The sequence below is a fragment of the Mangifera indica genome, chromosome 6 (assembly GCF_011075055.1).
Source record: "Mangifera indica cultivar Alphonso chromosome 6, CATAS_Mindica_2.1, whole genome shotgun sequence".
Classification (NCBI taxonomy): Eukaryota; Viridiplantae; Streptophyta; class Magnoliopsida; order Sapindales; family Anacardiaceae; genus Mangifera; species Mangifera indica.
The window spans coordinates 11,380,612-11,398,352 of record NC_058142.1 but is presented as its reverse complement, the minus strand read 5'-3'; the positions used below and the strand labels follow the sequence as shown (position 1 = coordinate 11,398,352).

The following is a 17,741-nucleotide window of genomic DNA, read 5'->3' as shown; positions in this document are numbered from 1 at the left end:
GTTTCATCATTTCACAAAACCTGGGCATTTTTGCTTAAACTTGAATTTTTTGGGCAATTTCGCTTAGACCCTTTTAATTTTGCCTAGTTTTTAAAATTTCCCTATTTTATATATTGAAAATGTGTATAAATATAGGGTAAGGTTACTCATTTCTTTGTTCACCCTAGCCTTCAATCCAATTAAGTCAAATTTCTAACATTTCTGATACTAAAAAATGCCATCTAAATCACTTCAACTAGAAATAACACTTTACATTAAAAATTTCAGACTAAACCAATCATGATTCATGACATATACTGAGAGACTCATGATAACTAATTGGCCATTAATCAAGTCAATAAAATATATTACAATTGTTGATCAATTAAGCAGTGTTAGACAGATAATCAATTGAATGTCTCCAACATAACTACTTCTACATTGGGTTCACCACCAAATGAACTTTGTCGTACAACATTCAGGTGTACATGTTAATAAGCTCTACCAATTCTCATCAGAACAACACACATTGGCTGAGATTAATGATATCAAACCAATGCATCACAAACATCAATCTCCCTTGTCAATAACAATTGCTAACCTACAAATTATGAAACGAAAACATTCACATTCAACCGCAACTCAAGCGACTATCAGCAGCAGATCGCAGAGACGTTTGGCGCCGAGGGACCCCAATTTCACATGTATTCACTCTAGCAGCGAATCGCAGAGAACAAAGCGATTCACCCATTGACGAGGGATCGGGTGATATATTAACAAACATTAAGGTTTTTGAGTCCCCACCTAGACAAGGCTGTTCATAATTTAAATATATGTAAGCTAATTTATTTTATTTATTCAAATGTCTAAGCAATTTAATCCGGATATATATATATATAAACAAAGTTTGATTGTACTACCTGAAGAAGGTATGTCAACTTGGAGTTCCTATATGGAACATGATCCTCCTTCCTCGCCAATGCAAATATAACATCACTCAAAGATGATAAACTTTTATTTATTGCCTGGAGACCAATGAAAATCATATCAAATGCTTAGTTAAGCTTCTAAACAATGATAAATTTAACAAGAAAAACTTTTGATACCTGAGTTTCCTTCAACCGGTCTCCAGTAGCTCCGCTCTTTGATAGTCGCTCGCTTCCAGCAAGATCAATGAGGTTTAACACACCCTGAACCTGTTGTTCAGTTGTCTAAGGAAACAACAAATAAATGTCAGCCCAAAATATAATGTCATAAGAAACACAATATATTATAGCATAATCAGAAACGTACCTCATTTATCCCAGATATTCTTAATGTAAATACAAAATGACTTCTTGATGAGTACTCATTCATTTGTGTCTTACCCACAGACCTAAAATCCAAACAATGAAGGATGAAATAATTGTTCGAGATAAGTTTCAGTACTCAACAACTCTTAAAATTAAAAAATAAAATAAAAACTAACTATTTAACTTAAGTAATGCCACAAATTAACTGTTACAACTTTATGCCAACAAAATTTGACAATTAAATCACTAGTATTATGGAATCATAGCATGAAAGATGGCATTACAGTTCAAGACTGAATAAACATTTGCAAAAGTATATACCTGCTTTGTGCAGCCTGCCGTAAAAGAGAAGAAATCTCTGATATACTGCTAACATCAACAACGGTGAGGTCACTGACATGTGTATTCCCGTTAGCATCATGTTTAATGGTGTATTGCTTTCCAGGAACACCATTTTCAACACGTGCCAAATCTAAACCACTAGATTTATTCACTGTCAGTAAATCTCGGATAGTCTCATTGTAGATTTCCAACATTGAGGCCTACAATTTGTAAAAGATATGATTAGCATTCAATTACTACATGTAAACAAAATACTCTTTATTTAGGAAAGTGATTACCTGCATTCTATATTTCCAACCTTGTGCTGAGAGTGATTGACTAGTTTGGAATATCTGTTCCAATGAACGTGGAATCAATCCTTTTTGCTCAGGAGCTTCTGGCCTACCCATCATGGTATATGTTTTACCTGAACCTGTCTGACCGTAAGCAAATATGCATACCTGCCAAAATTCAACACCAATATTTGGAATAATTATTGTGATCGGCATAAAAAAAAAAGGACCTCCAATATCCTACCTCATAATTAGTCTGAAAAAATGAATATGAAGTTCTTGTTCGGCAAAATGCGTGGTAAATTCACATGCCATATATAATGTTTAACCAAAGAAACTCTTAACAAAACTGACCCTCAGCAATTAGGATGAACATTCTATATTTAGAAAAAAAAGTTTAAATTTATGTTAGATGCTTCAAAAACCTAGGCCACAATACTTATCTTCCGAAGAAAATAGGTAATTATAACATAATCACCTTATAGCCATCAAGGGCACTCTGTACCAACTGCGATATTTCAACAAAGACATCTTGTTGGGAAGCGTCATGACTGAATACTTTGTCAAATGTGAACGGAATCTTTTGCCCTTTTCCAGTAAAATAAGGATAGATTAAGAGAAAAGATTAAGCCTTTAAAAGAACAGTCCTATTCAAGTTAAACTCAATTGAACCTAGGGGCAAAAAAGGAATAATGCATCCATACCACTTTGTATTAAGTCAATGCCCCGGCCAAGGCCTTCCACTGATGTAGGATAAGAGATGACTGAGGCATCTGTCCCAACACCATCATCTGGCAGCAAAGGACGAACTCGGCAAAACACTCGAATGTTCCCTTTGAGCTCCTACAAGAATATATAATTTACTGTTATTTTTGCAATATACATAAGAAATTAACAGTGGAAGAAAGTACTACCTGAATTGTATTGTGCAATTTTTTTCTTAATTTCTCTGCTTCAGTAAGTTGACGTTCAGCATCTACCAACCGATCTTGCAGTTCGTGTACAGTTTTCTTTTGATCTTCAAATTGTGTTTGCGTTTCCAAAGCTGAAAAATCAGCCCTCTAATGAAACCATACAAGGTAATAAAGTTAAAAACTTCATATATGTTGAACAAATAATCAAATTGCCCAAAAAAATTTGGAGAGATCAGTGTACTTCCCGCACAAATTTCTACTAGTGTTACCTTTAGTTTTTCATTTGCAGCAGACAGTTGAAGCTCCAAAATTCGTATTTGTTCCCTTTGGTAAGAACATGTCTCCTACAACCAAAAACCAAAACATCATAAAAGCCACAATATAAAATTATGTGATAGGTATAAGAAAAATTTAACCAACCTCTAGGGTCTTTGACTTTGTTGTCAAGCAATCCAACTCTGTTAAAGATTTTCCCGTACTTTCTTGGTACTTTGCTATTTCAGCAGTTAAGGCATGCACCTGCACTACCTGGCGATCACGATCCTCTCTTACTTGTTGTAATTCTCCTCGAAGGCATTTGACTTCATTAACTAATGATTCTTTCTGATTTACAGCCTCAGCTTGAGAAGTCTATTGCAGTAAAAAAATATGATATCAATCAAAAAAAAAAAAAAATTGCCAATGTTCCAACCATCCAGATGAATTCCAATTTTTTTTTTATCTTTTCACATATTACTTAACCACACAATATCAATATTAATTATTTAAACTCCGTATCTTAACCTTGCTTGAACATATTGCATACTACTAGAAAGTTCGGTACCCAAGCTGATATAAAATAACTACACAGAAACCACATAGACAGCCAAGCAACACTGTGAACATTTATCAAAGTTGAAACATGCAGTTAAAACTTCCAACAGGTACATTGGTCCTAACCAGGCTACACTTTGAGTGCACTAAAACATCAGTCGAATAAATTTCCCCCTGTTTAGAAAGAAAATTCCGTCATGGTAAAATTCCAGAGCAAAACCCTTCATTTACCTCTAACCCTTATCATTGCATAAATCTAGGCCCACTTTGAACAGTAAGAACCACATGACTAACATAAGAAATTCAATAAAAGCCCCCTTTGAACAGTAAGAAATCCCCATGACTAACATAAGAAATTCATTAAAAGCAATAAACCAGTTCAAGGAACTTCATAGGCTACAGAAATAACGGGTTATCACAGTAGAATACTTACTCTGGACAGAGTCAGTTGATCTTGCAATGAATTATAGTGACCTCTTAAAGCACTTAGATTTTCCACAATAGTCAACTTCTCCTTTTCTATCTTTTTGAGTGATTCATTCACTGTTTCAAGATCTTTCTGCAGTTTAGCATTGTAAAGCTGTAGACTCTGGTTGTACTCCTGCAAACGCTTGTACATATCATCAAGGGAGGAAGCCTGCAGAATCAGATTAGAGAATATATCATATTTCCATGCTAAGTAATAGCAGCAAATTGAAAGGACTGAATATGAGATATTGTAATCCTAAATTTGTATTACCCTCTGGTTGGCAGCTTCAGTATCTTGCTGAGCTTTTTCAAGCTGTTCCGTGAGGGAAGCTTGCAACTTTTCAACAGAAATCCTAGCTTTATTTTCCTTTCTATGATTTTCAATTGCATCCTAAATTACCAATATAGCAAAAATAACAGATCAGATTAGAACCCCTATAAGAAATAGAAATAAGAATACATGACCAACAAATCTATGAATAAAAATCTCACTATCTTCTCAGATTCTTCCTTTGCTACTTTCTCTTGTAGAGAGCCACTTTCTTCTCTCAACTCCATAATAGTTGTATTGAACTCAGCCTCCCTATTTTTCATCTCCATTTCTGATAATCCAAAGAAAAACGTACGTTTAAAAATGTATCTGGTCAAAGTAAAAAGCTACAATAAAACCTTTTTAGCGCAAATTAAATAGAAAAATACCGGTATCATAGCATTTTTTCTCTGCACATTCAAGTTCTTTTCGAATATTTTCCTTCTCGAGAATGTGATTTCCATCAACTTTCAAAAACCATCTTACACAAAGCCTGAGCCTTTTGTTGTGCTCTATCATTTGCTCCATTTTGGCCTACCAATTCACCACTACAAAAATTAAAAAAAAAAAAATCTAAACGCACAAACAATCCTTCCAAAAAATGGCTATAAACGAACCTTAAGATCAAATTTCTTTGCTTTGGGCTTCTCATTCAACAGGGCTTCAGCTTCTTCTTTTGTAAACTCTACATCTCCGCTTTCTGAGCCCTCAGTGCTTCCCATATCACTTGCAGCTGAAACATCTTGCTTATTAACAACTGCAAACGCCCGACGAGTGCTTCGAGTATTCGTGGCCGCCATCCTCCCAGCTTCTATCTTCCTTTTCTTATCCAACGGAATATCTCCCTCTTTCTTCTATCAAACCAAAAGCAAAAACCCACTTTAAATGTAAAGTTAATGGATACTGTAAATTTTTTACTCAAATCATATTAACCAAACAATTCATTAGAAAAATTAAAATTAAAATGTTAAAATTCTTACAGAATACGGACTCCGCGGAGGTCTGTTCTGGTTTCGAGACGCCATAACTGAACAAATCGATCAAAAACTCAGAATCTAAAGCTTTTGAGGGCTGTTGAAAATGGTAATTCGATCAACGCCGTTGATTAAATGAATCTACGGTAGATAATGAAATAAAAAATAAAAACATTCAAATCTGCGTAACTTGTTTTTCGAAAATGTTTGGAATGCTAGGGTTTGGAAGTGAAAGATCGAGTATGGTGTTTGGTTTGAGACGAGAAGCGCGAGTGAGAGAATTTTGAATTTATTTGAAATCAGATCTGGCGGCCTCTGTCAAAGCTTGAGACGCTCCAGCTGTTTTGGGCCTCATTGGATCGGGTTTGAGCCCAGAAAACTTGCCTAGCCCAAATTATGCATGAGCAGTTTTTTTTCTTTTAATTTAATTACAAAATACAAATAAATTGGAGCAATAATTTGATTTCATGATTATTAATTCGCAGAACTCGCTATTCCCAACCTACTTTGCTATAATGAAATTTTCCACTCAACTTTAAAACAAGATGTTGACACCTTCTTTTCAATTTTTTTCATGGACTTCATGAAAAAAGACATATAGATATTTTGATTTATCTAATTCTAAAAGTTTATTATAATTATATTATTTTACTATTTTTTATTTTGTTTTCTTCGGTAAAACGACTTTCTTTGTTTTCACCATGAACAACACAAACTCCGCTACCCCCATCCCCCTCCACCCCTTCCCCTCTTCCCTCTCCATTCAGATTCTTCACAACCAAGGCGTGAACCTTGCTAGTTATGTGTTTTGACATGTAACGTTCACATAATCACAATTTTTGCACCCAAAACTCTAGAATTAATTCAATGGTTTTTCTTGGAAAACAATTCAATCGTGAGAACTCATCCCAATCTCTATTTGTTGGATATATTTGAATTGAGAAATGAAACTATAATTGTTGAGATGAGAGAAGGGAAGGAGAGTTAAGGATGTTGAAAACTTTGATTACGAAATTAAATTAAGGGAGGGATTTTGATAATAAATTTTGGTGACAAAATGTTGTTGAGCTTGGTTGTTGCGACTAGATTGTGTTTTGGTGGAAATTTGCCTTAGAATTTCACTTTGATGGTTGGAAATTGATTGGAAGCATAAGAAAATAATAGGGTTTTACAATTACTTGATTGATAGTTTAAATATAAGAGAAAGAAAATGATAAAGCTTTTAGGTTTTGAGGAAATTGGTGAAGTTGAGATAGGCTAGGTAAAAAGGTATTTATGTCATTATAAACTATAGTAATTTAAATTTATCACATCAATATTAAAACTTCAAAAGTCAATCACTAAGGTTTTTTTTTTTTTTGGGTTTAATCTTATCAATGCTTTTATTCTAAAATTTGTCTAAAAATCAATAAACAAATTATTGTATATTCGAATTATTGTATTGGCTAGAGTAAATAACATTTTTCACCCAAGGTTTGACCTAAAACACTTTTTCACCTTTATTTGGTATATATAACACATTCTTACCTAAAATCAAACTTTGTTTAAAAAAACTAATAATATAAGTGCAAAATAGTAAATTTACCATCTATTAGTTTTGACTAAAAAAAAACAAGAGTTTTCTATCATATTCAAATGTTTTAAACATGTTAATTTAATTTTTAAAAAAAGTTCAAAAACTCATTAATCAATTTAAAAATAGTTTTTCAAAATTCATATATTTTGTGTAGGATCGAATGGCCTAAGAGGGGGGTTGAATTAGGCAATTTTAAAACTATCTTTACCAAATTTGAGAATTAAAACAATTTATTCAAATCAAATAATGTTACCTATTTTTAATCCAATGTATGAGAATAACTAAAAATATTTCAAATAACCAACACAATCAAGATAGCATAACATAAAGTATAAGTTTAAGGGAAGAGAAAATCAAACACGCGATGTATAGTGGTTCGGCTAAACCCGGCCTACGTCCACTCCTCCAAGCTTTCTCCCTTGGAGTATTCCACTAATCCTTGGTTGACCAAAACCTCAACCAAGCTTTTCTTCACAATCAAAATAGCTTCCAAGGTGCTATTAACCTTCACAAATATTGATACCCAATTTCTCTCAAAAGAAATTTTCTAATCTCTCCAAGAGTGAACCTCACTCTTTTATAGCACGAACTTTAATATGAAATTGAAATATGACCTCTCTCAATAGTATATATGAAAGTTAAAGCTTAGTACAACCCAAAGTAAATGAAATTACAAAGTGTATGAACAAGGGTTTTGATTAGAGAGAAGAATTTGCAAGTAAATAACTCAAAACTAATTTACTCTCAAATATATGAAAGTTTTTGGTGGCAAAAGTTCTTTTCGAACGAAATTGATTGGGTTTATATAGGGGAAAATAAGGAAAGTTACCATTGTGCACAAAGATAGCCGTTTTAATTTTTCAGAAAACGCACAATTCGGTCGACCGGATGGAATTCGGTCAACCGGATGTGACGTGGCACTTCCGTGGAGCTTACATGGCACTAGCCGTTGGAAAAATTCAAATCAAAATTCGGTCGACCGAATTCAATTCGGTTGACCGAATTTCTGAAGCCAAAATACATGGCTTCTGGACAATTCGGAAGCTGATTCGGTCGGTCAAATTCGGTCGACCGAATTTTATTAATTTTACCCCCTGGATTTTCAAAAACTACAATTTGACCCCTAAAACTTTGAAAAGTGATAATTTAACCCATTTTTGAAAATTCTTTCAAAACCAACTTTAAGATATGAAAATGTAGTTCACAAAACTTCATCATTTTAAAAGAATTAATAAACTTTGGTGAAAGAATTGGCTTAAACCAATAAGTTTGAAAAACGACATTTTAACCCAAAATGTGAAAGATATGAAAATGAGTTTTCAAGTGAGCTATCCCATGCAAATAAATATTCGAATCAAAACGAATGCTCTAAATTACAAATATATCTACCTAACACTTGAGTTTTTCTTCAAATCTTCAATAATTCTTCAATTGACTCTTTTCTTTCATTTCCATCTTGAAACTCCTTCAAGTGCATTAGATAAATCTTTGCAATCTAAGCTCACACTCAAGTAAAATCATTAGTCAATATGTTTAGGGACATATTAGTTTGTTATCATCAAAATAAGAGCATAATGACTCCTCAAGTCAACATTTTGAAACTACTATGTGACCTTAATAACTGTAATATTATATTTACACTCATAATTTATTGTATTATATTTAATTCTTTGAGGGTGAATGTTATTTTTAAAACTATTGGAGGTAAATAATAATTCAAAAATTTTCAAAAGACCCCACATTTTTTTCTAATTTTCCAATGAACCCTTGAAAATTTTCAAACAAGACCCCCCATAATCTTAAAAATTATAATTTAGCCCTTAATATATGATTATATTAGAAAGACACCCATATTTGTAAGAAAAAAGGAAGAAGAGGTGAGGATGAAATGAAAGAGAAATAAGAGGGATAAATGTTAATTGGATATAATTTAGATATGCAAAATTTTATTTTTAATTTTTTTAATTTAATATCATATAATAATTTTGAAAAATAAAATAATAGAGATAAACTAGTAATTTCATTTTATAATACTATTATTTTATTAACAAAATTTAATTTTGAGTGAAAATGTATTATTTATACTTGATTTTGGGTAATAAAATTTTATTTATACCGGCTAAGGGTAAAAAAGTGTTTTAAGGTTAAATATGTGTAATATAACATAATAATAACCTAATGTTATACAATAAATATTAGTATGAGCAATACTATATATTAAATTATTATTTTATTTTTAATTTAAAATCACTCAATTATATAATAATGACCAAATGACTATTTCCCATCTAAGATTTGATGTAAACCCAACTTTTCACCTATTAACTATATAAAATCCAAATAGCCACATGTCTGTTAAATTTTACTGTTACTATTATGGATAAAATTATCATTTATCAAAATATTAAAAAACTAACAATTTATCACATTTCCCCCCTAGATTTTAAAATCTAACAAATTGCCCTCCACTCAAGGTTTGAAAAGTGACAATTTCCCCCATAAGGTTTTATTTTTTTTTTCCTTGATTTTCCGATGAGTTTCTTTGTCACCATCATCATCAATCTCTTCTACCCAACAATCTTTCTCCCTTTTCGATGCTCCATCGTTGTTCGATTTGAAACCCACTCGTGGGTTTCAAATCAAGAAGTTGACAATGAATGGTTGCTAACAATGACAGACGATGCATGAAGGAAGGTGAAGGACGACACATGAAGGAAGACGATGATGCACAAGGGAAGATGATGAATGACAGATGACAAAGTGATTTTGAAACCATGAAGGAAGACAATTCATCTTTGTTATAAATGAAATGATTTTGCGTTTGTCTCTAACGAAGATGGTCTGAGGGTGAAAGGAGAGCAATTGGGAAGGTGAGAGAGAGAGAGCCGATGGCTGGTAATGATGATTAGTCACCATAGAGAAGGATCTGGAAACCCTAGGGAGAATAGGGGTAAAAATGACATTTTCTAAAACTCAAGGAGGGCAATTGTATATGAAAAAATATGAGAGTTTTGCAACCTTAGACTTTTGGGGGGGGGGGGGGGTGAGGAAGTTTAGTTTTTAAACAGGAAATAATGGGGTAGGGGGCAAAAATAAAAATTTCAAAATTTGAAGGTAATTCTAAATTATGAGTTTAAATAAAATTGTTAAATGATAGTTTTACTTCGATAATTAATAGGTGGGAAGTTGAGTTTGCATCAAACTTTGGATGGGACATAGTCGTTTGGCCTATAATAATTTATTATCTAAGTAATCGAATAACAACATATTCATAATTCACTATCAAACCTTCAAAACGAAAAGGCCAAAAGACTTATTCCCACCCAATGTATAATGAAATCCCAAAATGACCCCCTTCTACTTTCAAAAACTCAAACACCCACCCATGAAATAATTTTTGTTAAAATTTTTAGTCAGTATCAAAAGTAAAATTGTTATTTTAATAATATTATTAAAAAACATAAAATTTATTATGTTTTCCCTCCTAAGTTTTAAAAACTAATAACTTTATCACTGTCTAAAGTTTTCTAACTTTGAAAAGTAACATTCCCCCCTCAAATCCCTAGGTTTCTTTCCTCTATCTCTGGCAACCATCTGACAACTTCCTTCTTTTTTCCTCCATTTTGCTGGTTGTTCCTCACTGTTAGAATGGTTGGTTGATGCACTACAATGTGATGAAGAGACATAGATCTCTTTGTCGCATGGTAAGATGAAGAGATTTATAAACTCTTCGTTGCATCACTGTGCATCGACCAAACATTTCGATGGTGAGGAATGACCAGCCGAACGGAGGAAAAAGAAGGACGTTGTTGGATGGTCACTAGAAAGGGAAAAAAGAAACTTAGAGATTTAAGGGGAAAATACTATTTTTTAAAGTTTGAAAACTTTATATAAAAATAAAGTTGTTAATTTTTAAAATTTAAAGGAGAAAATATAATGAATTTTTTATTTTTTAATAATATTATTAAAATAACAATTTTATCTTTAACATTAATTAAAAATTATCTTATAAATAAATATTTAAATTTTTAAAAATTAAAAGAAATCACTTTGAGACTTCACTATAGTTAAGGTTGGGTTAGGCGTTTTGGCCAAACCAAAATAACAAATAGCACAGAAGATTTGCATTTGTCACGAAAAGATAACAATTCCTTTTGGAGTCCACGTGTTAAAAACTCAGAAGCTCATCCTGGTACCCAATCCAACTTGTCAAAAAATTCACACATGTCAAGAACCAATTGGCTTAGGCCATACTGAACTTATCCAAGTAGAAATTGGCAGATAAGGGTGCCGCCCAAAGCCAATCTACATCACAAATTACATGGAGCAAAGTATAAACAACATCATCCACCTCAACCCCCAACACCTGGATACCCCCAAAAATATAATACCCTCACAAAACTTTACCAATTGAAAAACTTCAACATTCTGATAGGAAATGGCACAAGCAATGGCCTCAATGGCTAGCTTACGTGGCTCCTCTCAAGCTGCCCTTGAAGGTAGTCTCCAGCTGAGTGGTTCAAGCCGCTTGAATCTGAGCAGCACCACCAAAGTTGCAATGGGTCGCCCTGGTTTCAGTGTTAGAGCCCAGCAGCAAGGATCAAACGAAGCCGAAACAAGCCGCCGGGCTATGATTGGATTGATTGCTGGTGGTTTAGCTTCCGGCTCCTTTGTTCGAGCTGTACTTGCTGATGCTATTCCCATCAAGGTTGGCCCTCCTCCTCCACCTTCCGGCGGATTGCGTAAGTTTTGCCAAAATCCCAATTGTTTTTTATTTATTTATATTGATGAATGATAATTATTTGATTTGTGTGTAGCTGGAACTCTAAACTCTGACGAGCCAAGAGACCTTTTGCTGCCATTGAAGGACAGGTTTTTCCTGCAACCACTTCCTCCACGTGAAGCTGCACAGAGGGCAAAGGAATCAGCCAAGGACATTCTTAATGTGAAGGGACTGATAGATAAGAAGGCATGGCCTTATGTCCAGAATGATCTCCGTCTAAAGGCTGAGTATCTACGCTATGACCTCAACACTGTGATTTCTGCTAAGCCTAAAGAAGAGAAGAAACCCCTGAAGGATCTTACTGGAAAGCTCTTCCAAACCATTAGCAATGTTAGAAAATTCAGTATTCATTTATTCATTCGTGATTTTGCTTTAGACATTATATATACACACAACTGATAATATATTGTTTGTGTATCAGCTGGACCATGCAGCAAAGATTAAGAGCACCCCAGAAGCAGAGAAGTATTATGCGGAGACTGTATCTACTCTTAATGATGTACTTGCCAAGCTGGGTTAAGAGAAATAATTGTAATTTCATGTAAGATCCTTTTATATATCGTTTTGTGATACAATTTCTGTGAATTCTATTGGAAGGGGATCTAGTTTAAAAAATTTCACTTTCCCATTTTCTATTGCAATTTGCAAAGAAGAAGGGAAAGCCAATAAATACTATGTACTCACAGACGGCAGACCCATTTCTTCTATTTCTTCCATTCAAGAAACTAATGACAGCTAAAATTACTAGTCTAGAAATTAGCAGGGAAAAGGGATTCAACTTTCAACTATTGATGATTTTGGTACAATCATTGAAGTTCAACATCGATATTTTACAGTGATATCTTTCAACATCCTATTTCCAAGTGAGACAAAATATTTTAGATGTGATGTTCAAAGATTAAATATTTTTGAAATATGTTTATATTTCTAAGATAAGATTTTAAGAATAATAATTAAGAAATTTACACACATTAAACTAACTTTGAAATTTTGGAGAATTGTAACGGAGAAAAATGGTCTAGCAACCTGTAAAAGATAAATGCCATCTCGATTGAAAATGTTCAAATACATATAACTCCTTTATCTTTTATTTAATTTTACTAAACGATAAAATTGTCATTGAAAATTTAATAATAAATGGGATTCAAAGATATAAAATGTGAGTCGATAACGTTACTCTCCATCTAACAAACAATGGTATTGTTATGCGGTCGAATTGAGCATTATGAAGTTAATTTTCGAAGCACAATCAGATATCATAGACAACTAGTTACTCTTTAGCTTGAAGTTTAAGATGTCAAACCACATTAAAACTCTGATGTCACATCTTTTTCTTCAACTTGTTTCAATTCATCTCCTTAAATATTCTCATAGGAGGGCATAGACGCATCTTACTTTTTCATAATTTTAACAATGGCTCACAAAAAATTGCATTGGAAAGTGTTAGACAACTTACTTTCAAGCAATTCAAAGAGTGATCCACAACCTATCTCACAAGACCAATTCATATTCAAGGCTAGCACATCATATCTCAAGCAAGGTACCACTCCTAGACCTTAAATTGATGCCCCCTATGTTGCTCAAACAACAAGAAAGCTTGTTAATTTGTTATACACTACAATAAAAAAGCCTAGTTAGACACCACATAGAAAGACTAACCACAAGAAGAGCAGTGAATCCATCATCAACACATTGACCCACTTAGCTCCCAACTGAGACCCACCACTAGGCATTAGTGAACTTAAGACCCTGGTGCTATAACCAACCCAAACTCTTCAAGTGGAATTTTTCATGTGTTCAGAGCATAAATAATTGAAATTGCAACCTTAAAAAAGGTGTGGGATAATATCCATTTGAATAAATTATTTCTTATAAAAACCGTTAGACAACTTTACTAAACTTAAGTAAAAAGATCATAATGCCCTCGAAATGTGCCTATGGGTGTTACACATACGTTGCATAATCTCCTCTAAGAGAGCAACACATCCTGAAAAAGATGTTTTTGGTAGATAGGTAAATAGTCCTTTAAGTCTTGCAATTCAACAGGGATGCAAAAACAATCATTTGTATGCTCAAAGTTTGCCTTCGTTATTGAGAAGTGCTCCCCACTATCTTTGATGCTTACACGATCATCATCATCTAAACTAGACAGTTAGTGTCACCTATGGCTCGCAAGTATATGAGTTAATCAAGTATTATAGAAAGATGTCAGCCACACAAGGATTGGTTGTCGAGTACCAGTTTATTTTGTAATTAAAATTAGCTAGAAAAATAAAAAGCCAAATAAGGTAAAATGAATTAAAATGCAAACTAACTAGTCAAATTTGATGAAAAGAAATAAACACCTAACAAATTTAAAGCAAAATACTAATATAAAGAAGTCTAGGGTTTACAATTTCACTATCAATTACTCAAAAATTACAAATGAATCCGATTAAGGTCAACGATAAAATGAATTGTTAATTGTTGATTATCCTATTTTACTTAAATCTTCTCTCAAGATTAATTAAGTGTATTAAGATTAAAAATTTACCTATTTTCATGGTATGATATTAATTAAAACTCATTAATTTGTATGATAGTTAATTTACCCACAAAGAATTTATTTATCTCTAAATAAAATTCTAGGTTTAGCAAAGGCATGAACTAATTGTGTATGTATTTTTCAATACCACACATCAATCTACAAACAAGTATAGTATTGGATCCTTACACCTAGCAAGAAATTAAAAACTCAATTACTAAAACACAGTTATATCCACAGGTAAGCCCAAGGGTATTTTGGTCTTTTGTCTTACATTTATTTGAGTTTAATAATGAGTTTTTGATAGGGTGCACGTTTGTGTATATTGGTATACATGACCATGCATCATTAACAAAATTTGAATTTGAGAATTAGAAACTACCTAATTTGGATTATTTTTACATACCTTAGTTGCACATCAGAAAAGAAGGCGGAGAGAGAGGAGTTTTGGACGTTGAAAGGGAGCTACTAATCACCAAAAATCCTAGCCACGTGAAGATTCTTGCTTGAATGTCAGTGGACAAGTAGGTTAGTGTTTCTCTTGGTTAATCAAGCATGTTTTTTATGAGTTTATGGCTTGTAATTTGGAACCATAATTTTTGAGTTATTTTTTATGATGTCATGAGGCATATTGAATGTTGTATGTGTTTACATGATGCTAAATTAGATCATAATTGTTATGATCGTGTTGAACTATAAAATGATTTGTGAAAAAATGTATTATGTATTGAAGGAATGATACAAAAAGTATAGTGCTATTTATACTAGCTTACAAATGAAGATAAAGATATATATAGATAAGGATAAAGATACCAAAAATATGAGAGATTGAGAGATAAGCGATAGAAATAGAGAGAAGAAAGAGATAAGAGATAAGAGATAAGAGATAGAGACAAAATTATTGCCATTATTTCCTGGATTTTGAAATTGACTTGAGGAAGAGTTCAGGTTATTTGATGAAGGTTGATTGTTGTTTGTTAAAGATTACTTGATCGCTAAATTTGTAAGAAGAGGTTTATGTGTGCTTTTGAGTAAAATTTCATGAGCAAGAAGTTGCCCATGTAATTCATGAAAAGAGACAAGAAACTCATGAAGATTGAGACTTGTGATGGAGATAATGTTTTCCATGCAATGACCAGTTCATCTACAAGTGCCTTAGCATGTTAAAGGTATTGAGAAACATTGATGTAACAATCATAGGTAAGCCTAAGGGTACTTTTGTCTTTTCTCTTATTTTAAATTGAGCTAATTAATTTTTTTTCAAAGGGATACATGCCCATGTATAGGGATACACACAACCATATATCATCAATAAATTTGGATTTATCAAATAAGATAAGAATTAGGTAAGATCGGGTGTTGCCTTAGTTGTACGATACGACACACGCTCATGTATAGCCTATACAGGTCGTGTATAGTGTTCAAAAAACAAAAAATAAAAGCACATTTAACCTAATTTCTCTCATTATTCTCACCCAGCCACACCTTAAAAAGAGAAAGCAAAGAGAGAGAAATGTTTTGATCACTGAAAGAAGTCGCTAATCATCTAAAATCACTGTAGCCATATGAAGACTTGTTTGTTTGTTAGGAGACAAGTAAGTTGGTCCTCTTCCTTGATTGTTTAAAGATGTTTTCTATGATTAATTTCATTACAATGATCAAATGCATATTTTTCTTGATGAGATATTGAGGTTATGATGATTATTTTGTGTGAATCACTGTATGAACTTGTTTATATTCATTTTATAAACTTTGTAGAGACATTAGTTGAGATTTTACCATGCTTGGAGATGAAGATAATAAGATTTACATTGTTATAGTTATATATGTAGTTAGAGTTAGAAAGATTGATGTATAATTGTTTAAAGGTATATTAGAAACAGTTATAGGTGATCAGACTATCGAAGATAACTGGAAAAGTATAGAACCAGTGAGTTTTATGATATTCAGATTATGACACACAACTATGTATGGCTTCATACACGTCTGCATGTCATAAGTTCAAAATAAGAAATTTTGAAGTTTTTGTGCACTTGTTATGAAATAAGCCATACATAATTGTGTGGTATGGGACACATGTCTTTAAGTGACTTTCTAAAAGTGAACATCGTATGTAAAAAGAGGCACATAAGGTGCACTTTGGGTAAACATTTGCATATCTAGTTAAAAGACTATTTTACCTTTAATTCAAGCTCAATAAAAGGGAAACTAAAGAAACAATAAAAAATAAGAGACTTTAGTTAAAAAAAAAAAAGCTAGATAGAATTAGAAAGATTGTTTGACTATGCAGAAGACGATAAGAGACCTTGACAAGTTAAATCAGGGTCAAGAATCTAAAAGTTAAGAAAAATGGTTCATATCTAGATAATCACCAACTGTATGTGTGTTCATGAAAGTAGTAAGATTGGATTCCTATAAGATGCATCATACACTTAGTGTCAAGGCTTATAGCCACACAACTTATCTAAGTATGCATGGTAAGGATTGTCGTTTTCAGACATTTCCTTACGTGGTTAACGGGATGGTTTAGACAATAGTTCTGATTAGCTTATATGGTAAGAGAAGAGATTGCTACAAGATTTTTTCTTGTGTGACCAAAGTGTCTTAGATAGCTAGCCTAATAAATTGTATAACATATGCACAAGACACAATAGATAGTTCTATGTAAGGTGTCTTATGCTTTCACTAGAGTATTAGATATGTTGACTTCAGCTTAGGTTTTAGTAATCTTTGTAAATGACCTATTCAGAGCATAAGAATGGGAAGTTATGACTATATTTAGATTTACAAATAAAACACCTAGTTTATCAATATCATAAGTACTCTAGGTGTCAAGAGATTACCAACTTACTGAATGTTTTCACTCACATATTCCTTTTGTTGTTTTGTAGGTAACGGTGAGTAGTATGACAGGTGGGGGAGCCAACAATTCAGTGAGCAACTACACAAGGGTGAAGGCATAATTGTCATTTTGAGATTTTTTATCCATTCATGTATTCTGAACATTACAATTATGTTATTTTTGAGATTTAATTATGCATAATGGCTTTAGATTGAGTTTTCAAACCCTTCATACATTTATGAATTTTTAATAAATGATGTATTTAAGTTTAATTCATGATCATGCATTGAATGATGAAATTTTAAATTAAGCAATCTAATTTTACACGTCTCTTTAGTCATATTATAGTTAGGGATATATATTTAGAGAGTGGTGTTGATAGCATATGCCTCTTATCAATTAAAAGATTATAAGATTAGGTACCTCACGTATGGCCTTGAGTTGACAACTGTTGTGTTTGCTTTTAATATATGACAACATTAGTTATATGGAGTCAAAACTAATATATACATAGATCACAAGAGCCTCAAGTAATTCTTTACCTAGAGGGAGCTTAATATGAGACAAAGACAATAGTTGGAGTTGGTGAAAGATTGCAAGTATGAGATCAAATACCACATAGGCAAAGCCAATATAGTGCAAATGCTTTGAG

General features: G+C 32.7%; 2 protein-coding genes across 2 annotated transcripts; one reads left to right on the top strand and one right to left on the bottom strand.

The window, feature by feature from the left end:
• Positions 1–305: 305 nt before the first annotated feature.
• LOC123218410 (kinesin-like protein KIN-14C) lies at positions 306–5,619 on the bottom strand. Its single transcript, XM_044639866.1, has 17 exons — positions 5,371–5,619; positions 5,008–5,244; positions 4,780–4,924; positions 4,573–4,682; positions 4,352–4,471; positions 4,046–4,249; positions 3,220–3,429; positions 3,069–3,143; positions 2,800–2,946; positions 2,590–2,728; positions 2,364–2,473; positions 1,892–2,053; positions 1,593–1,813; positions 1,273–1,354; positions 1,086–1,190; positions 900–1,004; positions 306–793 (listed from the first exon to the last, which is right to left on the bottom strand). Exons 1-17 carry the CDS (start codon positions 5,413–5,415, stop codon positions 611–613), a joined length of 2,400 nt encoding a protein of 799 aa, XP_044495801.1. The 5' UTR covers positions 5,416–5,619; the 3' UTR covers positions 306–610.
• Positions 5,620–11,247: 5,628 nt separating this feature from the next.
• Positions 11,248–12,408, top strand: LOC123218085 (oxygen-evolving enhancer protein 3-2, chloroplastic-like). The gene is made up of 3 exons (XM_044639299.1): positions 11,248–11,682; positions 11,758–12,053; positions 12,145–12,408. The coding sequence occupies exons 1-3, from the start codon at positions 11,379–11,381 to the stop codon at positions 12,241–12,243; spliced, it is 699 nt and encodes a 232-aa protein (XP_044495234.1). The 5' UTR covers positions 11,248–11,378; the 3' UTR covers positions 12,244–12,408.
• The last annotated feature ends 5,333 nt before the right edge of the window (positions 12,409–17,741 follow it).